The sequence below is a fragment of the Leptopilina heterotoma genome, unplaced genomic scaffold (assembly GCF_015476425.1).
Source record: "Leptopilina heterotoma isolate Lh14 unplaced genomic scaffold, ASM1547642v1 Lhet_51, whole genome shotgun sequence".
NCBI classification, from domain to species: domain Eukaryota; kingdom Metazoa; phylum Arthropoda; class Insecta; order Hymenoptera; family Figitidae; genus Leptopilina; species Leptopilina heterotoma.
Genome location: NW_025111110.1, coordinates 1,023,530 through 1,048,964, shown reverse-complemented (window position 1 = coordinate 1,048,964; position 25,435 = coordinate 1,023,530). Strand labels below are relative to the sequence as shown.

At 24.9% G+C, this 25,435-nt stretch overlaps 3 protein-coding genes across 7 annotated transcripts; 2 read left to right on the top strand and 1 right to left on the bottom strand.

The window, feature by feature from the left end:
• Nucleotides 1-277: 277 nt before the first annotated feature.
• LOC122507803 (protein argonaute-2) lies at nt 278-25,435 on the bottom strand. Of its 5 annotated transcripts, none has more exons than XM_043620715.1 (14): nt 24,748-25,435; nt 23,266-23,536; nt 18,324-18,439; nt 14,028-14,162; nt 13,567-13,847; nt 13,104-13,410; nt 12,568-12,790; nt 12,331-12,478; nt 11,869-12,153; nt 11,462-11,780; nt 8,818-9,169; nt 6,746-7,079; nt 3,836-4,035; nt 278-3,544 (listed from the first exon to the last, which is right to left on the bottom strand). In XM_043620715.1, exons 3-14 carry the CDS (start codon nt 18,433-18,435, stop codon nt 3,436-3,438), a joined length of 2,805 nt encoding a protein of 934 aa, XP_043476650.1. In that variant the 5' UTR covers nt 18,436-18,439; nt 23,266-23,536; nt 24,748-25,435; the 3' UTR covers nt 278-3,435. The 5 variants fall into 5 exon arrangements, with proteins under 5 accessions (XP_043476650.1, XP_043476651.1, XP_043476652.1 ...); XM_043620716.1 differs by having other exon boundaries at nt 24,895-25,435; XM_043620717.1 differs by having other exon boundaries at nt 11,890-12,153; nt 24,748-25,434.
• Nucleotides 15,965-18,995, top strand: LOC122507804. The gene is made up of 3 exons (XM_043620720.1): nt 15,965-16,189; nt 18,539-18,651; nt 18,763-18,995. The coding sequence occupies exons 1-3, from the start codon at nt 16,044-16,046 to the stop codon at nt 18,909-18,911; spliced, it is 408 nt and encodes a 135-aa protein (XP_043476655.1). The 5' UTR covers nt 15,965-16,043; the 3' UTR covers nt 18,912-18,995.
• LOC122507805 lies at nt 19,240-20,240 on the top strand. Its single transcript, XM_043620721.1, has one exon. The coding sequence runs from the start codon at nt 19,468-19,470 to the stop codon at nt 19,654-19,656; it is 189 nt and encodes a 62-aa protein (XP_043476656.1). The 5' UTR covers nt 19,240-19,467; the 3' UTR covers nt 19,657-20,240.

Sequence of the window (25,435 nt, the reverse complement as noted above, 5' to 3'; positions counted from 1 at the left end):
AATTACAATATTATGGTTCTAAAATTCGTTACATGGAATTTGTTTTTCTTTTATCAAATTTTAGAACTGTACTTTGAATAACGTGACACATGCATTTGCGTGAGAAGATATGGAGGAAAATTATTCTCTAGAAAATATCTATTATTATGACCTTGAAAGACTACTAGAAAAATATGTACAATTATTGTGTACAAGATGTTGTCCGTCTAACGAAGATATCGTTTAAAATTAATTGTTTTTTCATAAGTGTATCATATGTTAATATATATATTTTTCACATATATATATATAATATAATAATCGGCATCTTCGCGAAGGCAGCATTTCGATCGCGAATACAGCATTATAATGTGTAATCGACAATTATAAGCTAAGTGCGTTATCCATTTATGAATGAAATGGTGTGAAGGTGTATTCTTTTCTTTTTTTTGTAAATATATACATACAATATATTTATAATATATATATAAATATAAATTATTTTATATCCTTAAATTAATTTAACCGCAGTGCTTGGATCCTTTCATACACCCGTTTATCAAGTTTTTTTTTATTTTTCATTTATGTATTACTAATATTTTTTCCCAATAATCGACAATTTTTCTTTCTTTCTTTTTTGTATTATGCTTTCTTGAGAATACTTGCAGTAATTGCCTCTAAATAAAGAACACATTGTGAAAGCAGTCCTACCGAAAAAATTATAATAATTAAAATACTAATAAAAAAAATATTAAAATATTAAACTTTAATTATTGATTATTAAACTATTATTGATTAATCATAAGATTTCGACTTCGAAAGAAAAGAACTTTGTACTCCGAGAAATTTACTTTAGAAAAAAAAAAAAAATAATGAAACACTAAAAAGAGAAATATTTACAATCCGAGGCTCTCAGAATGCGAGAAATTGTCATTAGGAATATTTTTGTTTTATCAAAGCAAATTATTTGATGTAAAATTATTTTATTCTAATTTGAAACTTACAGCATTGTGTTTGTTTTATTGTTGACAATTTCTCACACTGTAACTTAAAATTACTATATAAATGGTTGAATTTGTGTGAGTAGTTATTGATTTACATGATCTCGTTATGATTGAACAGTAACATCTATTAGCACAGCAAATAATCGTCTGTGTTCAATCTTTTTCTTTTCTTTTTTGATACTCATTAACTTCTAAATAACGCAACTATTTTAATAAAACTTTCAATGTTCTAATTATACTCAGCCCATTATCATCTATCTTCTTTTGAGTTATCTTTTGGTATTTAATTCAAATTGCCTTAGCAATTCGATGAATCACACTCGAGTTGCATTTCTATTAATTACCAAAAAGAAAGATACTTTTTTTTTTAATAACAAAATTTGCCTAATTTCTTTTCTTTTCTTGTCGAGGCTGATCCTAAGTATTTAAATTTTATACAGGTTTATGTATCTGTCATTGATCATCTTCTACATTATTATATCTAGAATAAATATTACATGAGAGTCGAGGTCCTTTTCATACTTTCGACGATAAATTTTTTTTCTTTCCTTCATTCTCTCTTTTTAATTACTTGTTAATTAATTAATTTTGTCTCAATTAATTATAAATTATCATGAATCAATCATTCTCAATTCTTATCAAAAGAATTTCAATATGAATTAACAAAAAATAATGAAATGGCAAAATGTGCGAATGATAATATAGGTAATAAAATACCTAATTAGATGATTTTTAATCATTTCAAAACATCTTTATGTGAAGTCTGTTAAATTCTTTTTAAATGCATTTAGAGTGAACAAATTCTATTTTTGAGATTTTCGATTTATAATAAAAATATGATGAATCAAAATAGAGTACAGATTCTTCGAGAGATTTTTTTTTATATAATTATTCGTATGTATATTTTTTTTCTTATTCTAGTTATCCCGTTTAGTTTGCTCTTTATATTATTATAATATAAGCAACGATTTTATTCATTTCTCGATTGGGATTGGTGTATATTTTATAATTTGAGTTCTATAACTAATTTTTTTTTGTTTTACTGCACGCACTGTTAATTTCACTAGGATATTGTGATTTAGAATAGTTTTTAGTAAAACTGATTGATGAATTATTTTCATTTTAAATATAGATGGGAAATATTAAGTCTCTCCCGAATTGTGATTACACAAAATTTTGGTCATTTTCTTGGCTGACATAAAATTTCGATTGATAAATTTCAATAAGAACACATTGCATCAAGAAAATTCGTAATATATAAGAAAAAAAAAATGTATAGTCGTTAAAAATTAATAATCTTTATCTTTTTTCTAATCGTGACGTAAATATAAATATATATATATAAATATTTGAAAGTAAAGCATAATTCTAACTGCAATAATTAAGAATCTAACATTGAACAGAAAGTTCTTAATTAAAATTTCGCCACAATTCCTAATTTCATTTTAATAAAATTCTAAACTTACTTTGGCCATTCTCTTATATAACTCTTGGCAAATCAGCTCAGTATCTTTGTATGTTATAATCAAGCGTTTTCATTTTATGACAAAAGTCACTCAATTGGTGGCCAATTTTTTTTTTCTCTTCTCAAAAATTTTCAGTTCATTATTTAAAGCAATCCTAATTCATAAATATAAAGCTCAAGTATCGTAATTGTATTTTTATTTAAATTAATATTATGATGGCAGTCACGTGATAGCATGAGTTGTGAAATCTGTATTTTTTCGATATGATACAAAATGCCGATTTTCAAAATAGAGATAAGAAAAAATATCTCAAAGCAAGCAAAAAATATAAAAAAAATAAGCGTAATTCCAGCTCGAAAGCTAAATCTTTATAAAAGAGAAAAATTCACTACTTCATATAGTGAAACTGAGAAAATCTTAATCTACAACATGATTGATTAACTTAAAAAAAGCACTTTTTTCGTAAATAAAAAATCAAAATAAAAAATAGATTCAACTTTTTGCACCGAAAAATAAAGTAAATATAAAGAATAAAAGATATGATAAAAAGCCGTCAAATTCCAGATCTTAAGAAGTCCTCTAAATCAAGAGAGGCTCCACTTTCTTCAACAAAGCAATTTTGGGCTTTCGAATCTATTAAATTCATTTCAAGAATTTCAATTTCATTTCAAGTCTAGCAGAGATATGACATGGTATTTGTAAGCAATCTATATAAATGTACATTAAAAAAAAAATTGGCCGACCACGAGCTCTCAAGCGTCAATTTTTAGTTTTTTTTTAAGTAGCCTACGATCCTTACTCCGTTTACTTTACTTTTTAAAGACACTGGAAGAAATGATTACGGGGATAATATGACAATTTTAATAGTAGCTATCAATTATTAGCTAATTGAGTTTTCTTTTCTTTTCTAATTTGATAAAAAAAATAACCCCCAATCGTTTCTTCCAGTGGATATGGCGATTTCGCAGATGATCAACATGCATAAATTACGCAAAGTACATAACTCTCTTTGTATCCGCGTGAACTGTTATTGCTCGCGCCATCGCACCTGGCGTTCTATCTTCACTGCAGCTTGATTGATGAGATCCTTCTCCACTGTGAATAATACATTTTTAATCAATAAATTTTGAATTTAACAAAAATTTAAACAACAAATTTTTTAATTCTCAACTAAAAATTAAACCAAGTTTTAAATTAAATCAAATTCAGTTCAAATCGTTTAAATTATAATTTCAATAATCAAATTAGAATCAAGTTTAAAAAATATACAATAAGTTAAATGCTATAATGAATAAAACAGATTTTAATTTAATAATTCAGAAAAAGAATGTTGAAGAAAATTTAAGTAAATTGAGGTAAATAAAAACTAGTAATTGCAACACTTACCTGTCGTGTTCCTTTTCAACTAAATGATATCTAGCGCGAAAAGCGACCAGATGAGCATAATAAGCTGGAGCTGGTATGCTAACCGATCTTGTACATCTGACATAAGTGTGACAAAGTTGATAGGTGAGACATTGCAGTTCATCACTCTCAAAGTGATTATCATCCCAAAGCACGTGATAATGTGAAGGTCTCGATGTTCCCTACAAATTAATAAAAACAATTAATCATAAAATATCAATTTCTTAATTATCAAATTAAGCAGAAAAATAAACTTTGAAAATCAACTCACTGTATCACTTAAAGGTTCATTCAAAGTTCTTCATTCATAAAAACATACTTCAAACTTATATCAAATAAGTTCATTCTCCACTTTTTCTTCATCCTCTCGACAAAATTCTCAACACTTTTTTTTCATATTAAATAAAACTATGAAAGCAAATGTACAAGCACAAAAAAAGAAGCGTAAAATTTACAGCTTTTGAGGCTGTAAAATAAACAAAAGCACAAAAGAGCGATAGCCAAAAATATTCCATGAATCCAGTAAAATTTCTTTCATGATTTCATGACTACATGATTTCAAAATTTCTTTCCTTAAAATTCATATCCAAGCAAGAGTGAAAAACATTAAATTTCAATGTTTCTTTCTTTAAAAAAGAATCGTGCGAAAATAGTAAAACACGCTCTTTAATTAAAATAAATATGTAATTAAAATAACCGTCGAGTATTTTCCCTTTAAAAAAAGGGGCGAAATTATAGATATTCAATTAAAAATAAACATCCAAGTACATAAAAAAATTCTTCCCTTTAAAAAAGGGGCGAAACATTAACATAGATATTCAATTAAAAATAACTATCCAAGTACATAAAAAAAATTTTCTTTTAAAATAAGGGCAAAAAATAAAATAGATAACTATTTAATTAAAATAAATATCAAGCGAATAAAAAATTCTCCCGTTTACAAATGAGACGAACAAATTACAGGGATCGAACCAGTGAAAGTATTTAAAAATACGGACTTTACGGACCAAAAATGAAAAATTACGGACCATTGACGAACCAATTACTGACAAAAATATAACCAGTCCGAGTCAAATAAAAGAACATTTTACTTAAAAGTATAAATTAAATTTTTCATGTTTTATAATAAATAATTAAAGATGACCGAGTGATAAAATCATTATCAATTCAATTATTATTTTAAAAAATTTCCAAACTAAAATTCTTGTTTAAATCGATTATTTTTAATTTCAGAAAACGTTCTTTGACAATTTTCAAATCCTTTTGTTTATAATATTCAATTTTACGAAATTTGAATTATTTGTAAATTCTTCAATTAAATATAATTATATTAGAAAATAAAAACTTAAAGAAATATAAAAAATTACCTACAATTAAACTTTTTCAAAAAAGTAAATTGCAAGATTCAATTATTTCTAAAAACTTACGCCACTATAATGCTTTTAATATTCAATTATTATCTAAAATTTTAACTGACATTCATTTTAAAATCAATTTTTATTAGAAAATTCTACTAGAATCCAATTATTTAAATACAAAAATAAACAATTTATTGAATAATTGAATGTTTCTTAAAATTGAATTCTCATAAAGAATTTTATCAACCCAAATAATTGAATTCTTTTGAATTTTTGTTTAGTGTTTTTAAATAAAATGCTTCTATAAATCCATTATTTTTAATAATTTTTAAAAAAGTTTTTTTTGAGAATTTTCAAATTCATTTGTTTATAATTCAATTTTACAAAATTTCAATTATTTGGAAATTCTTCAATTAAATATATATATATTAGAAAATAAAAACTTCAATAAATAATTTCAAGTAAAATTGAAATAAGCTGTTACAAAAAAATTAATTCTTCTGTAGAATATTGTTAATTGAAAGTATGAAAAATTAAAATTTTCAAAGATTTTAATATGAAACCTTTTCAAAATTCAATTTTTTCTAAAAATTCAATAATGCTTTTAATATTCAATTATAATCCAAAATTTTAAGTGACATTCATTTTTAAATCAATTTTTATTAGAAAATTCTACTAGAATTGAATTATTTAAATAAAAAAAATAATTTATTGAATAATTCAATTCTCATAAAGAATTATATCAACAAATTTTTAAATAATTAAATTCTTTCGACGAATTTTAATAAAAATTTTAAGAATAATTACATTTCTCAAGGAATTCTATTAAAATTGTATTAAAAATAATTGAAATTCTACGATGAGTTTTATTATTTATGAAAATAATTGAATTCCTAAAAAGAATTTTATTATTTACGAAAATAATTGAATGATTGCGAAGAAATTTATAAAAAAATTTGTAAATAATTGAAATCCTGTGAAATTTTCATTATTTTATGAAAATAATTGAAGGTTTGCGTAGAATTTTATTAAATTTTTTTTAAATAATTGAATTTTTTGGAAAATTATGTCAAAATAGTAGATATTAAAAATCATTGAATTGAGGAAAATTTTTGAAAATAATTGAAATTTTGACGAGAATTTTTTCAAATTTTTTAACATAATTGAATTTCTGCGAAGAATTTTAATACTTTTGAAAATAATTAAATTTCTGAAAATATTTGTAATTTCTCTAAAATTCTCCAAATTAAATCGTACAATTTACGAATGTTTCGTCATTTTTCTATCAAATTATGATTTTTACGGACTTTTTTTCAAAAAAACGGACTTTTACGGACTTGAACCAAAATTATGGACTTTTACGGGATTTACGGACCTAATTCGAGCCCTGAAATTATAATAAATAAGGACGCAAAAAAAAATAAAAAGCAAATTTCTCTTCCCTTTAAGAAAGAAGCGAGAAAGACGGAAAGATAAAAAATAAATCACCCACGATAGCAGGCAGGTAAGGAAAACTTATAAATCAACGACTCACCTGAATTCCTTGATGACTGCAAAGGTAAAAGTCGAATTCAGTAGGATGGGTGATACAAACATCGACAGTTGTTCCAGCTGGAATATTTCCACTTTTTCCACTCTGTTCCCTCTTATCAGCGCAGAACAAACGTGTATGATGCCTCTTTTGAACAGCGATAAAGGTGATACCTGGTCTATATTCAGCTTCTAGTTTAATGCAGGCCTCACGAATGGCAGTCAACTCGTGTTGTAGAACATGCAAGAATTGTCCTTCGGAGATACCGTCACGATACAAGATTATTCGATGCGGCTTATAACCACCTGTGCTCTTGTAGAACATTATCAGCAACTCCCTGTAAAACACAAATTCACAGAAAGATTTAATAACAATTCGGAAAATTGCAAATCAGTTGACATTAATAAAATTCTAATAAAATAAAACACGAATAATAATAATAATAAAAATTAAATAATTTCTCACTTTCTATAAGAATGTTATTAAACTCAGGGATAACAGAAGCTTTTTCTTCTTTGAAATAGGTGAAAATATAAATTATTTTCTAAAAAAAAAGGTGACAAGAAGATGACAAATAAAATTTAGATAAAGTTATGCACCAAAAAATTAATATTTTAATAATATTTAATAAGAAAATAATATTTTCATTAATTTCATATTTTTCTATTAACCTAAATATAATTTTTATGCATAATAGTTACAATAAATCATTCATAAAAATCGTGTTTAACAAAATAAAAAAAATAGTTTATCAGGTTTTGCTAAATTGTTTCTACAATATAAATTTAAAAAATTAAAATTTTTTGACTAGTTAAATTCTGCGATAAGTAAAGAATTTAATCGATGAAAGTAGGTATTAAGAAATTAAATTCAAGATTTATTAAAATATTAATTAAATTATTTTCCAAATTAAGCGCTTTTATATTTCCAAATATAAAAATCAATTTTTAAATAATTTCAGATTCAAAATTTTAAAAATTCACTTATTAAGTACATAATTTATTATCCTTCATTATTTTCAAAAGTTTAAATAAAATTTGTCGCAAGAATTCAATTATTCTCATAAATAATAACATTCTTTGGAAGAATACAATTATTTTTATAAATAATAAAATTCTTCGCATAAATTAAATTATTTTCAAAACAGTTTTAATAAAACTTCAAGAATGAATTCAATTATTCTTAAAAAATTTTCGAAATAATCCTATTATTTCCTAAAATTTTGATAAAATTCTTCGAAAGAATTCAATTATTTTTATAAATAATAAAATTTCTTAAGAGGATTTAATTGTTTGTATATTTTAATTATTTTCAATAAATTTAAAGAAATTGTTCAAATAAATGTAATTATTTACGTAAACTAATAAAATTGTTTTAAAAAAATTGAATTTTCTAGCTATAATTTTAATAAAATTTAATTATAAATTTATGAATTACAACTTTTAATAAACACGATTATTTTAAAAACTTGAAAGAAATTCTTCATAAAATTCATCTTACTTTCAAAATTTGTAATCAAAATTATTTTTAAAAAACTTCATTATTTTAAAAAAATTCAAATAAATTCTTGAAAACAATTTATTTTATAAAATTTCGATAAAATTCTTGCCAAGAATTAAATTATTTTCATAAATAATAAAATTCTTTGCAAGAATTAATTATTTTCAAAAATTTTGATAAAATCCTTCAAAGGAATTAAATTATTTTCAAATTTTTTGATAAATACTTAGCAAGAACTCAATGATTTTCAATACATTAATTTTAGAATTCAAAACATTTAAAAAGAAAAGTTATTTAAAAAAATTAGGAAACAAAGAAGCAAACAAAAACTAACTGCGAATATATTACCGAGAAACCACGATTATTAATATAGATAAATTAATTAAAAAAATTTTAAAACTTTAGTTTTAATGTAAGAAGTTTATCCGATTAAAAATATTTGAAAAAAAGTCTGTGATACATAAAGCTACAAATTACTAATTACAGAAGAAATTAAAAAAGAAGTAAAAAACTTCGAAAAATAAAATAAAAAAAATAGAAATTAAAAAGAAAAATAAGTATGTGGTTTTACATACCTAACCATAGAACTGAGTTCTTGAATAATTTCTTGTCTATGTTGCTGAACTCGTACAGTAGCTGCATACCGAGAGGGATGAGCGTCCATGCTACCAACAACGGCGGCTATACTTGGTTTTTTGTTATCTCCTGCAGGTGGATGTGTCACATCAACTCCAAGGAAAATAACCGGTTCATTAAAGACCTTCGGTCTGATACTTGGTACCAATATACTATTAATACCACCGAGTTTCACATTGATCTTAAGGCAGAGATTTGACAACGTTTGCGGAGATGTTTTATTAACATTCTTTGCCTGAACACATTGTGTTGCCATTCCTAATAGGGTATCGCCTACCCTTTTAACTTCGGCTGAAAAAAGAATATTACAAAATCAAACTACCATTCTTGTCAATAACAAAACATCAAAAAACAAAAGGCTTACATCTTAACAAAAACTTTTGTTTTTGTTAAGATGTAAGCCTTTTGTTACTTAGAACAAAATAACTTATGTTAGCCTTTTGTTACTTTTTACTTAGAAAAAATAGTCGAAAAAATATCATAAAAATAAATATCAATCATAAAATAAAAAATTCCTCTTAAGCACAAAAAAAGCATTTTTAAAACACTTTTGTTTCCAGGGTTGCCACGCTTCTGCTTATTTAAAATTCCCTGAGTTTTACAGGTTTTCCAGGTTAAAAAACGGAATTTTTCCAGATTTTTAAAACGAGAATTATTCGTAAACATCAATAACTTCATTTTTAAATAAATATTTAATAATTATTTTTTTTATAGAAATTAAGATATTCAAAAATTTGAAATTCAATAACAAAAGAATATTATTATAAAACATGAAGATATCGATCACTCCGAGTCTTCGACTCAGGGTGATCGCTTTCTTCATGTTTTATAATAATTTAAATTTTCAGAAAATATAAAAAAAGAAATTAAATTATTTACAAAAATTTTAATAAAATCCTTCGCAAAAATTCAATTATTTCTACAAGGAATACAATTTTCCACACTAATTCAATTATTTAAAAAAATGTAATAAAATTCGTTGTAACAATTCAATCATTTTTCATAAATAATAAAATTTTTCATGGGATTTCAATTATTATTTTTGATACAATTTTAAATGAATTCCTCGAAAATTGTAATTATTTTCAAAAATTTTTTGCAAGAATTCAATTATTTTCTTAAATAATAAAATTCTTCACAGGATTTCAATTACATATTTAAAAGAAATGTAATAAAAATTCGTTGCGAAAATTCAATTATTTTCATAAATAAAATTCTTCACAGGATTTCAACTATTTTTAATACAATTTTAAGTAAATTCTTCGAAAAATGTAATTAAATTCAAAAATTTTATTCAAATTCTTTGAAAGAAATAAATGAACAATATTATCAATTTTTAAAAATAATTTAGGGAAAAGTTCCTAGAATATTTTCAAATCTATTTGTTTACAACTCAATTTTACGAAATTTTGATTATTCGGAAATTATTGAATTAAATATTTAGAAAATAAAAACTTTAAATAATTTTTTAAAACAATTCGATTAAATTTTTTCAAAATTCAATTATTATCTAAAATTTCAACTGAAATTCATTTTTAAATAAATTTTTATTAGAAAATTCTACGAGAATTGAATTATTTAAACAGGTAGTATGATTTTCATAAAGAATTTTATCAACAAATTTTTAAATAATTGAATTTTTTCGACGAATTTTAATAAAAATTTTTTAAATAATTACATTATTCAAGGAATTCCATTAAAATTGTATTAAAAATAATTGAAATTCTGATAAGAATTTTATTAAAATTTTTTAAAATAATTGAATTTTGGGGAAAAATTAATATTTTTTTGAAAATAATTTTATTCTTTAAAGAAATTTAATTAAAAATTTATTGAAAATAATACTTAAATTCTAATAAATAAATTGTAGCAAAGATTATTAAAATAATTAAATTTCTTTGGTAAATTTTAATACAATTTTTAAGAATAATAACTTTTTTCGAGGAATTCCATTAAATTTTTATATAAATAATTAAAATTCAGCATTGAATTTTTTTGTTTATGAAAATAATTGAATAATATATGAAAATAATTTGTAAATAATTGAATTCCTGTGAAATTTTTATTATTTATGAAAATAATTAAATTTCTGCGTAGAATTGTATTAAAATTTTTTTTAACTGATTGAGTTCTTTTAGGAATTTTTATTAAATTAGTAGATATTAAAAATCATTAAATTGAGAAAATTTTTGGAAAATAATTAAAATTTTGTCAAGAATTTTATTAAATTTTTTGAAAATAATTGAATTTCTGAAAAGAATGTTACTAATTTTGAAAATAATTGAATTTCTGCAATCATTTTGTAATTGCTTCAACATTCAATTTGTTTTAGTGTGTTTATCTAAAATTGTTCTATAAATTCATTATTTTTAATAAAACTAGTTAACAACAATCTTCCAGGATTTCGATGAAAATTCCCTGACTTTTCCAGGTTTTTTCACGGTTTATAAAATTCTCTGACATTTTCAGGTTTTCCAGGTTTCCAGGTTGCTTGGCAACCCTGGTTTTGAACAATAAAGATAAACGAGCATTAGCGAGCGAGGATAATGACGCTAGTAAAGATAAATTGAGTTATAAAATTACCATAAACAGGAGTTTTTCCCGGCAGAACAACGCAGACCAATTGTAAACCTTGGAACGTTGATTTAAGATATCGGAACATTGGTTCAACTTGATCGGGACCAGTGGCATATTTGCAGAAACAAGGTTGCCCGATAATTGGCATTCCAGCGTCACTGCTTATCTTTTGAAGTTGTGTTGTGAATGTGCGTAATGCATCTTCTCTTACTGTTCTTTGCGGTGCAAAACATGCAATTGCCCATACTCGAATTTCAACGCCAGTGAAAAATTGTTTACCCCTCATGTCCCATACACCTTGATTTGGTAATGCTTGTTGTTTCGCCTACAAAAAATGACAAAAAATAATAAATTTAAAACAAATTATACAATTAACAATAAATTCATTTTTCATAAAGGCGCTATCAATTTACCTCTAGAGTGAAATTCTTTACCTGTCCAGTGAGGGAACTAACACGTCCTCCATATTGCAGTTTGGGTGGTGGTAAAACACGGCCTCTAACTTCCATCATATTATTGGAAATTGTTAAACCAAATTCTTGTACGTAAGAATCATTATTAAAATCAGCGCGTCTTACGAGATTGTTGATCTCACGTTCACGATCAGGAGCTGAACGAGCAGTTGCTTTAATCATTGTCGAAGTTTGCATGTCCGTCAATTTTTTAATACATCTTTGTCCTGCTACGATGTTGCAGACCTGAATTAAACAATTATTTTGTTAACAATTACATTTTATTTTATTCAATTTTGTAAATAATTTACTAAATTAATTAATAAATTATTTACTAAACTGTTAAATTAATTAATAAATCATTTACTAAAAACAAAATTTATTATAACTAAAATCAAATGCATTTAAAAAAATGAAACAAACCTCTAGTGGTAAGTACGTGTGTTTGTGCTCCTGACCAACCTGAAGGCACGGAAGATGAGGGTATCGCAGTTTCATTTTATACTTATCTAAGAAGTACTTGGCAACTGTACACTCGACTGTTTGGCCATTTTCTAGTTGTAATGGAAATCTGCAAAAAAAAAACATTACGTTAATAAAGAACAATAAACGATAGTTATATGCGTAGAAGTTTTTTTTTTCAAATTTCAAATAACTTACGATTGCATCTGGGCAGGTTTGCGCGTCACATTGCAGACACGATATTTTCGTCTCATGGTCCCACAATGTGTAATTTCAATTTTAAGTCCTTTGATTTCTTTGGTAAACTTTACACGTTGCGAATCTGTCAATGGTTTTCTCTGATCATTAATATCTCGAATATCCAAAACTTCGCACATAAATTCAATTACAGGTTGAGCTTTATAGAACGCAGTTGCAGAAACTGAAAAGGAAAAAAAGAATCTTAATATACATCTTTTTTTAAATGAACAGGCCTCAATTCGACTTTAAGAAGCAAAAAAAGTAGTTTTGAACTAAATTCCCATTTTTTATTATAATTCAGTCCAGTTTAAAAAATAATGTCAAATTAGTCTTTTTTAGCTTTAAATAAAAGATTTTCCTCTTTTGACAAAAGAAACGATACAGGTAATAACATAACCAAAAAATACTTTCTCATTATGACGAGAAAGAAATTGTTTCCTTATCAAAATGAAAACTATATTTGTTACATAAATAATAATTTAGTTAAAACTTACCATCAATATTTAACATCATTTTCCATTGAGAAGGCCGCACGGACTGATGGAAACCAAACCAAACTTCCCTTCCGCCACCCAAGGGATGATAGTATCCGTCTGGAGTACTAAAGAATGATCTTCCCACCGGAGTGTAGGTCATGGATGGTAAATGCCTCATGACCACGTCCAACGCAAGAATCGCATCAAATGGAATTTGTCTAGTTCGACCTTCTAGTGCCTCTTCTAAAGCGAACAGGGAAACTTGAGCCACCCACTTAATCACAACTCGAAAGACTCTATCCTTTCCTTCTCCAGGCAGTATCACCTTTAATTACACAAAAATATGTTAATTACACGAAAAAGAAATTAATGACTCGAAAAAAATTAATTACAAAACAATTTAATTACACAAAAAAAAAAATTAAGTACACAAAACAAACAGTTACAGAGAAATTAAAAGTAGAGAAAAATAATCCCTTACCTCTAATTCTATTCTATCTGTACCAATTGGTAATGGGTCCCGGGTATATAAATTGCTTCTACCATCGAAAACAGGCTTGAGAGTTCCAAATATTTTACTATAAGCGTGAACCATAGTCTCGATAATTTCTCGATTGACTTTACGCGGACATTTATCGGGTTGAATATTAATGTCATAATGATGCACATAACCCCGTGGCATTGTAATTTGGAAGTGATTGGCCCTCAGACCGATTACTCGGCCCTCGCGGCCTATGTTTGGCCTCCTTGGACATGAGAAAACTGTAAGGATAGAAAAAAAATTGTTATTAACAAGCAAAACGAATTCATTGTCTATGTTTAAGTTATTTACTATGTTTATGCAAATTTAGTTTATTTACTAAGTTTATGATATTTACTGTGTTTATGTAAATTCAACGTGTTTATCTATTTTAATTAATTGCAATTTTTTTCATCACATACCCGGCAGATCTGGAGGTTGAGGAGGCGTGTGTGTTTGTTGGGCGGGAACCAGGCTCAAGGAACTGGGAGCAGCAACACTACTTCCAGTTGTTCCAGCTGCTCCCACGGCAGTGCTTGTCGACCCCGGCGGGGGAGCTGAAATTAATAATTTAATTAATAATCAGTTTATAATATCGTTACATGCATTAAAAAGATATTGCTACGATTTTAAAATTACAAGTTTACTCATTTTTTTCCGAGTTGAACTTTACATTTTATTTTCTTACAGAGGAATGTATAAGCAAATTCTATAGTTAACCTCAAAATTAACATTTCCAAATCAAACTCCTTAAAATTAGTGAAAATTCTAAATTCTTGGGATTAAAAAATAAAAAAATGTTACAGCTGCTTCGATTGTTAAGATTTTCTTTCATTCAAAAGTGCTTTGTTCTCTAGTAAAAAGATCACCTGCTTACTTTAAACAAGGGGATATATGACACAATTTTTTTTATATTTCAGCAAAGTTATATTTTCTCTTTTTAAATTAGTTTTTTCTAATTTTTCCAATATTTTCAATTAAAAATTATAATCATTCGAAAACCATTTTATCTCTATTTTCTACATATTTATCATAATGGAAAGATAACAGTAAATAGAAAAAAATAGAAAAGATAAATTCTGTGAAAATAGAAAAAAAATATCATTTTCATGAAAAAATTTCATCATGTAAAATTTCGCATTTTCTGTAAATTGTCCCAAAAATATTTTCTAATTTATAATCATCATAGAAAAAAAATAACAAGAAGCAGAATTTTCAGAAAACAAAAACCAGACGAAAAGCAACAGTAGGTTTTCCAAATGTGTATTATTGGGAAAGGAAATCAAACAATCGAGAATAGGTCAAAAATTCAATGCTACGTGGTATTATTTATTGATTTTCTCAGTAACTCATTTCAGGTAAATCGTGCATGAAATAATCAAGCGTGTTCCAAATATAATTTCATTTTCATCAAATTTACATGATTATCAAGCAAAAAATTAAGGATTATTGAAAATTAATAAGTCTTTCTCTAAATAATGTGACGGATCTAGTGAAACAAGCAACGACACATGCGCCTGTTGAGCGGGGGGTTCATTCGGGGTCATTCCTAATGCTTTGCCTGCTATTAAAGAATCTTAAAGATTTCAAGGGACAAATCCTATCGAATGAAAGAATTCATTTTTTTCAATGGCATTTTTTCCAAATAACCCATGAATTGTGAACTGAACAAAGAACCCCCCCTCACAATGTACACAGACGATAAGTTTTTAGAATCAGCCTCTAAACAAGCGAAAGAGGGAACACATTTTTATCATTCTACTTCGCGCCATTTTGCGACAAAAAACAAGAAAATCACTACTCACGCTGTCCCACAGGATACATATTTGCTACTGCCGATGAAAAATTATCAATTATCACTAATAAATAAGTAAAAAATTTAACACAAGACCCGATAACCACCCAACACACTTCTCAACAACACACTGAAGCGAAACCAGTTGTCTGCCTCCCACAATGGCGGATGCTTAGAAGCTTCTCATTGGTTCCTTTATTACCAATCACAGAACGGAATGACCAGCAGAAGATAAAATTTTCGCGGCAAAATTCAAAATAAAAAAAAAAAATTATCTCACTTTTTTTGAACATTTTTCATAACTTTTAATTGATTACAACAAATTTACAAAGACAATAAATAAAAAAATGTATAAACAAATTAATACTAACAGAACAAAATATTTTTTCTTGCAAGAATTAAGAAAAAATAAATAAAATAAAATAATAGAGAGAAAATAATATTAACAATAATCAAAAAATGAAGAATTAAAGAAAACAATAAAAACTACTTGAGAAAAAGAAGACAAAAATTCACTACAGAAACTACAATGTTGGCAGCATTATGCCTTCTGATAGCGATTGGCAACACTGCACTTATCATGATGTACAAATGGTTGATTGGTAATCTATAAAAGTGCAGTTAATTTTTTTATGTTTAAAAAATGTCGATTATATTCAGTGGACGAAATTCGCGATCAGCAGGTCTAATAAGTGCAATTGCAAAACAATTAAAAGCTATCAATTTTCAACCAGCAAAAAAAGTTACAGTTCAATTTGATCCATTTCATGAGGGATCCGACTCAGCGAGGTTAGTTTTCAATCATATATAATTTTCTTTCACAAAAGCGCCAAAACAACAAAAACTACAGAACAAATTTATCAAATATGCAAAAAAAAGAATTTCAATTATCATGCATCTACATATTTCCACAAAATGAGCATTAATAATAAATTTTTCTCCAACAAAGAAACCCTGACAAAAATGCTATAATTACTGTTTGATGAAACGAATGGTATACATTGTTCTGTGTCATTACTTTCAGTCTTTGAATACGATCCATTAATGTGCTCCATAAAACCATAAAAGAAGGAATGAGTTTTTAATTGGAAAAAGCGTAGTGTATAAGGACGACAACTTGATCCCTTAAATAATACGTAACGATTTATGTTGATTCTGTGTGTTTGTACGTTCCTGTGACGTCGATAACTCGCACATGCGTATTTACATTTTGCCAGTAGACTAGCAGACGAGATCAGGAACGACGTCGTTAAATTATTTTTAACAAAAACAAAGTTCTTTTTTTTTACCAAAAAAAGCAAGAAAAAATGTAAAAATTCAAATTATTTACTTTTCGTAACAATTAACATTATCAGGTGTGTTTATTGTGTTTTAATATTGGTGTTTTTATTTTAAATTCTAAAATTAATTTTTGAGAGCAGTTTTCGTTCGATATCCCTATATTGTCAATTTGTACTTATACAGTGACCCCAATTTTTTTCCCTTAAAAATTATTTTTAACGTGCCAGAAACTTTGATTTAAATCCAATTTAATGAATCAAATTAAATTTAATTGTAAGAATTTAAAAAACTGGAGTTATTTGTAAACTATTAAATTTAATTAGTTAAATAAAAACTTTAACGTCCGAGAACTTTTATAAAATAAGGCAAATAAAACGAAAACATTCGGACAATGAATAAAAATATTAAATATTAAAATATTAATATTTTACTGTGAATAATTTATGATTAATTTTTCATAAATTTATTATTATTATGCAAATTACCAAATTTTTTATTTTCAAATATAAATTTTTAAAGAATTTCAGATTCAAACTTTAATAAAATTCAATTATTAACTAATTTACTAATTAATTATTCTTGTTTATTGATTTCAAAAATTTTTAATCAAATTCTTCACAAGAATTCAATTATTTTCATAAATAATGAACATTCTTCGTAAGAATTCAATTATTTTTATAAACAGTAAATTTGTTTGCAAAAAATCAATTATTTTTAAACAAAATATTAATAAAATTTAACGAACGAATACAATTATTTTCTAAAATTTTAATAAATCCTTTGAAACAATTCAATTATTTTTTTAAATAGTAAAAACTTTGCAAAAATTCAATTATTTTCAAGAAAATTTCACGAAAGAATTCAATTTTTTTTAATTTGTTGTAAAATATTTCAAAAAAATTCAATTATTTTTAAAAATTTAAATAAATCCTTCGAAACAATTCAATTTTATTTATAAATGGTAAAATTCTTTGCAAACATTCAATTATTTTTAATACAATTTCAATAATACATTTCATGAAAGAATTCATTTTTTTTTTAAATTTTAATAATATTTTTCGGGAAAAAATTCAATTATTTTGTAAAATTTTAATAAATCCTTCGAACAATTCAATTATATTTATAAATAGTAAAATTCTTTGCAAAAATTCAATTACTTTCCAAAATTTTAATAAAATTCAATAAATAAATGTTTTATTTCAATCTTTAACAAACACGATTATTTTAAAAACTTGAAAGAAATTGTTCATAAAATTCAATTATTTTCAATATTTTTAATTAAAATTATTAAAGAAACTCCATTATTTAGAAAAAAAAATTTAAAGAAACTCTTCAAAAAGAATTGAATTAAAATTTACAAAAATTTTAACACAATTTTTCGCGAGAATTCAATTATTTTCCTAAATAAGGAAATTCTTCGAAGGAATTCTATTGTCAAATTTTTTGATAATATTTGCCTTATTTTATATTTAAATTATTATTTAACATTTTTTGTGAAATAAAATTGCAAATTGATTGTAAAATTAGTTCTATTAAAAAATAGTGGTGATACAGATAAAGAATTCTTTTTTTTCTGTCACTTTTGAATGCAAGGGAGAATCATATTTTTTTAAAATAAAAAGTGAATGGAATTTTTACTCACCGGCACACTGTCCACAGCCATAAGCTTTGCCTAGCATAGAAACAGCAGTTGTTATTCGAATCGTGCTCAAATCTGGCACTGGAATTGGAATTTGCTGCTCCATTTGCGCCATTGTTCTAAAAAGCAAAACATTAAAATTTATAATCATCTACCTCTCTATAAATGTCTTTATTATTTTTTATATTCTAATCAACGTCTCTCTTGTTTGTTTACAGGAAGTTTTTGAATTACATAAGTGCGCCAAGATACAAGAAAACAAATCCAAAATGTTTGTTTAAAACAACAATAGTCTGCGATCAATCAGAACCGACAATAACAATAGACTTAGGTAAATAAAAAAAAAATTCTTATTTGGTATTTTATTTATAGTTAATTTAAAATTCCCCAAATGATTGTAATAATTTTTTTTTTAATGTCAAAAACAAATTTTCTTTTACAGAATCCGGAGAGAAGGTGGTGATGAAAAGCAGCAATTTGTCGGAATTAGAATTACTGACATTGTACAATAAGCATGTAACATCCCTTGTGCCACCACCACAAGAAGAGCAGCCAACCACAACAAAAGGCAAGAAACTAAAAAAGAGATAATCAAATTCCATTGCGAGAAAAAAAGACGCAATTGTGCTCTGATCAAATTAGTAAGTTTACTGATTATACGATAAAATTTTTAAAGAAAAAGAAAAGGGATTGCCTTTAAATTTTGACAAAATTTACGAGCATATTTCCTACTTTTTTTTGCCAACGCCAATCTGTGCTCTTGAAAATATAAAACAAAAACAAGAAAAAATGCTTTTTTGATTTTTTTTCTTTATTAATCCGCACATATTTAAGGAATATAAACAAAATGTCCTACATTGTCAATTCATGAACGAGAAACTAGAAAGATTAAATCCCAGCAATAAACCAAAAATAAAAACGTATCTAAAATTTTTGGAAACGAATATAGCGGGGAAGTAGAGAGAGCTTCTTTTTGATATATAAACAAAACAAAAACTAAATAAAGCGTAGGACCATCTCAGGTTTTCTTCACAAATTCTCGCAAGAATTGTGTCTCTAATTTAGATACACATATATCTATTGCTTAAAAAATAATAAATAATCTCCACCTTTCTCTTCGAATTAAGAAGAAAAAAAAACTTTCAAAATGACACAATATACACGTCCCAAAGATTACAATTTAAAATTGATAGACACACTTTATAATCAAGTACCAGCATTTACCGATGTTTTTGACGAGGAAACTTGGTATATTTTCGTTGGTTGCTTTGTGGCAGGCACTATTATGCTCGCTTTTCTTTTATCTCGATTTATAACAATAAAACCTGTCGATTAATTTTCTTTCTCGATTTATAGAGAAAATAATTAAAAATTTCCTTTCTCTCTCAATATTGAAAAGCCAAATAGACAATTTAAATTTAGAGCAATATTTAAAGAACAATAAAACAAAAATCAATTCATAAGCTTAAAACTTGTACACTGGAGCCTGAATATGTACTTATCATTTGTAGCTATTTATATTTGACAAAACTTTATACTCATCTAAATATAGAACAATATTAAAATTAAATGACAAAAAAAATGTACTTCTATTTGAATTAATTTTACGATCTCTTTTTTTCCAAGAGCGTCGCAATAGATTTCTTGACCAATATTTAATAATTCGACTGATGAATAAAAACTTTAATAAATAGAAACAACAACAAGTGATTAGCCAAAAAAAAGAAAGAGAAATATTAGTTGAATATTTTCAATTGCATGGACTTGAAAAGCCTACAATTTTATACTCGTTTAGATAATAAATAACAATGTTTCGAATTATATATTATATACGTTAAAAAAAACTTAAAAATATGTATTAAAAATATTACACTTTTTTTTGTTAACAATCTATGTTGAATAAATATTTAATCATTTAAATTTTCATCTACTTTTTAATGCTCTCGCTTCTTTTTCTCATAGTTCTTAAAATATGATATTCAAAAGAAAAGGGTATTCATTTCATTGCCTTGTACATGATACAATTCAAGTATTTTATTACCTGGAGGATTTCGTATTTATTTTACTAAACTGCATGTTAACGTTAAAAAATTTATTTTTTAATTAATTTATTAATTAAAACCACAGTTTATCATTACGAATATAAATTAATATTAAATAGTTTTTTTTTTTTAATATTCTATCCCTAAAGTCCTGAATGTTTACATAACAAAACTTATTTCTTTATTTCTCTAAAGTTTTAAACGAATTATTTATCCATTTAAATATTAAAAATCTGGAACAAAATATTTCTTATGATCCAATATTAAAAAAAAAAAAAATTACTGGATCGAAATTCGAAATGAAAAATATTGCAAATTAAAATATTGTACAAATTTCATTCAAAATTAATTTTTTTTAAATATAAAAATACAATGTTTAGTAACAAAAATTTATATTTAAAAAAACGTTTGTGAAGTTTACAAAATTTGTGAATAATGATTGAAAAAAAACTTTAGTGAAGTTTACAAAAATAGTAATCTACAATTGAAAGAAAAAAATATTTTCTACGCCGAAAATAATAAAATTTTTTGTTTACAAATTTTTTATTTTTTAAAGAATTGACTAAAGAAAAATATATAAAACAATTTTTATACAAAAATTTATAAAAATTTAAATAGAAAAATAATGTTTCTTCTGAATTGTTGATTATAAACTTTGTGAACTTCACAAACTTGAAAAAAAATATTTTCCATAGGTACTAAAAAGAATAGAAATATTTTGTTTACAAATTTTCAGTTTTTAAATTATTGATTAAAAAACTATGTAAAACACTTTTTTTTTTACAAAAATCTACTTTAAAAAAATGAACTTCAAAAGGTTTCAATTTCAAATTTTATAAAATTTCAATATTCTAAATGAATTTAATTAGAAATTTTAATTAAAATTTTTGAAAAATTTTAATAATTTAAGTTCTTCTGAAATTAATTAAATTTGTTAATATAGATTTAATTAATTATTAAAAATAATGTATTTATAGAAGAATTTTTGTTAAAAACACTAAAAAAATTGAATTTTGAAGAAGTTACAAATACTTGCAGAAATTCAATTATTTTCAAAAGTAATAAAATTCTTCGCAAAAATTCAATTATGTTTAAACATTTTTTCAAATTCTCGTCAAAAATTCAATTATTTAAAAAAATTTCTAAATTCTTCTCTGAAATTTAATTATTTTCAAAAATTTCAATAAAATTCTTGTCAAAATTTTAATTATTTTCAAAAATTTTCCTCAATTCAATGATTTTCAATTTCTACTATTTTAATAGAATTTTCCAAAAGAATTCAATTACTTAAAAAAAGATTTTAATAATATTCTATGCAAATATTTAAATATTTTCAAAAATAATAAAATATCAATTTTTTACAAGGATTCAATTATTTTTAGAAATAATAAAATTTTTTTTAGGAATTCAATTATTTTCATAAATAATAAAACTAATCACAGAATTTCAATTCTTTTTAATACAAATTTAATCGAATTCTTCGAAAAATGTAAATATTCTTAAAAATTTGATTAAAATTCGTCAAAAGAATTCAATTATTTAAAAATTTGTTGATAAAATTCTTTATGAGAATTTAATTTTAAGAAACATTAAATTATTCAATGAATTATTTATTTTTGTATTTAATTAATTGAATTTTCATAGAATTTTAGAATAAAAATCGATTTAAAAATTAATTTTAGTTAAAATTTTAGGAAATAATTGAATATTAAATGCATTATAACGTGAATTTTTAGAAATAATTGAATTTTGAAAAGATTTCAAATTTAAATCTTTAAAAATTTGAATTTTTTTTTTTAATTAACAATTCTGTAGAATTAATTTTTTTAAAAAAAGTTTAATTGATTTTTTTTTATTATTTGAAGTTTTTATTTTCTAATATATATTTAATTGAAGAATTTCTGAATAATTGAAATTCCATAAAATTAAATTGTAAACAAATGGATTTGAAAATTCTCAAAGAACTTTTTCAAAAATTGAGTAATTGATTTAAAGGAGAATTTCAATCAGAAATTGTAGAAAATAATAATTGAATTGAAATGATGAAAATAATTTTTAAGAATTTATAGTTAGAATATTCTTAGAATATAAAATAATGTAGGTGAAGTTCACAAAGTTTATATAATGAAAGATTCATTAGAAAAAATTTTTTTTCTGTTCAAATTTTTAGCTAAAAAAATTTTTTAACATTATTTCTTCATCTATAATTCAAAAAATAAAAAATATTCAAGAACAAATATCGTTTTCTGTGTAAAAAAATAATTTTTCTTACAATCGTTGAATCATAAACGTTGTGAACTTCACAGACATAAAATATTTAATGATTTTATCACTCGGTCATCTTTAATTATTATAAAACATGAAAATAATATTCTTATTATGTTGTTTTTGAATAATTTTACAATTAAAGAAATTCGTAAATTAATTTTAAACAATATTTTTTTAAGTATCTAATCATTAGGGAATCAGAATATTCTTCAGGGTCATGGAAAGTCAAAATTTTGTCTGAAAATAAATGAAAAATCGGAGAAGAAACAAAACTAAATTTTTGTATCAACCCTGACAATATTTCGTTCATTTGAACGTCCAGAAATTTTTGAATATAAAATTTTGTAAAATTTAAATTCTTTTGAAAATGCTCACTTTTCAATATCAAGTTAAATGTTTAAAAAACGAAAATCATTCTTAAAGTGATAAATTATATACGTTATTTTTCAAAAACAAATTGAAACAAGTAAAATTGAAGCTTGTTAATTTAATAGATCCATTAAAACCAAAGCTTGTTGGAGAATAAAATTTTTTTTTATCGAATTCACAAAGTTATGGCAACACTCAACAGGTAGTAGAGGTTGTGTTGATAAAAAAGAAAGCTTGACCTCAAGAGTGTAAAGTGTTGAACTCACCTCTTTATATTCTGGTCTCTTGCTGCACAAAATAATCCTCTAAACCTCTAAGTAATCAGAAATCACATATTTTTTTCTCTTCTTTCAAAGATTATTTCATGTACCAAAAATATCATGAATTACGTCCACATGTAAAAGCTGTGCTGGATATTTTCTTTTCCTTTCTTATCTGATACCACAGATCTCACCATTGATTTATAACAAACAATATTGTACTTTGATCTTGAATGCACATTTTTCTTTTCTTTCTGTTTGCCGAAAATTGGTAAATCTGAAATAATTAAAGTTTAAATAAAATATAATTTTATATAATTATTATTAAATAATCCAATCTTTTGAAAGATTGAAATATTTCATTAACAGTGTAAAAAAAAATTTTTAGATGAATGAAAAAATTACTGCATGGACTTCTTTTTATTAAGGACTCTTTTTTTATTCTAAAAAGTTATCTCTTTATTTTTGAAATAGAAAAAAAAATATTTGTACATGAATATACTCGAGAGCTCGCAATATGCTTGTCTGGCTTCTTTTGTCGTCCAGAAATCAGAAGGGGAGAGAGAGGAAAAGGACAATTCGTCGCAGCGAAGAATGAACAAAGATCTTGCGCGTTTCATGCTCTCTTATTGGGCTGGTAAGTAACAAAAGATGCCAGAGTTTTAGCAAAAAAAAAAAACAATACAAAAAAATCTTGAAAATTTCGATTCTTGAAAAAAAATACAATGTTGTAAACTATTGAACAAGAATTGTTTCACAATAAAGAGAAAAATCACCAAGAGAGAGAGAGAGAAAATGATAAAACTCGATTAATCAATTATTTATGAAAGGAATTCGATTGTTTCTAAATCATCAAACAAGCTCTCTTAAAGCTTTTAAAAGTTTTCGAAACAAACTATTTTTAATCTAGATTATTTTTAAATCCAAATGTGAAATCTTATCTGGTTCGAATAGCGTGTACCATAAATGAGTCAGTGGTAACAACCATTCTGAGTCAGACACGCGCAGTCACGTGATTTTTAGCATTTTATTACATTCCAATAATAAAAAAAAAGAAAGTATAAAAAAATTTTCATAATCAGGATCAAAAGTCAAATTATTTCCCCAAAAAGTCGAAACTTTGCAAAAATTTAATTTCACAAAAAACTCTTCTTTCTTTACCCACTGTTTTAAATTTGACAACTTATCAAAATTTGGCAAAACGAAAAAAAAATATTCTCAACAAACTGGTTTTATAATTTTAAGGTTATTTTTCCAATAACCATTCCAATAATTGACGATAAGGGAAAGAATACAAAAAACAATGAATGAAACTTGAGATACCTGATAACAAATTGTAAAATTTAACAAGACTTGTTCAATAAAAAAAAAAAAAAAAAAAACGGCGAGGAAAAGTTAAGTGACTGATAAAGTATCTATTTTTATCAAGAAAAGGTAATAAAAAACGAAAAAAGTTTAAAAAGCAAATTTAAAAACTACAATGATCACCTTATGTTTGCAAAATTACTCTAAGACGCAATTGATAGGAAATAAAAGTAACTTTTCTCTCGTGTGTGGCGATTTGTAAATGACGTTCATGAATTGGTTTGAAACGCACCGGTGAACTTAACATGAACAAAGCACAAAATTACATACAAGTGTGTGCACAGTACTATATAGAAAACATCCGTGGATCCGTGTCGATGACACACAAATTCGCAAATCCAATATTGAACTTTTATTTAAAAGGATTATTTTCGCGAATATTTAACGCGCGACAGCTTTCACTATAGGATGACGCGAGGATATACATTCTCCAAACGAATTAAACTTTACCCGAACCGCCAAAGACGATCACCAAGTGTCAAGGTTGCCATTTTATACAATTTTATATATGTATGTACATATATGAACCCTCGAGACGCCTTTGACACGTATGCCTCCACCAAACTAACACAAACATATACACGCGCACTCTGGAAACTATAATATTTTGTCCCCCCGCGCTCTCTCTCTCACACGCTGTCACAACAATCAAATATTATCACCAACAATCGCGAATATCATATGTTGTCATGATTTGGAAAAATGCTTTTATTACTTTTCCAAAAAAGAAAAAAAACCTCCGGCTTAAGGGATGTTAATAATACAATGCAAATGTTCCGGCGATTTTTCACAAAATACAAAGGTTTCAGCG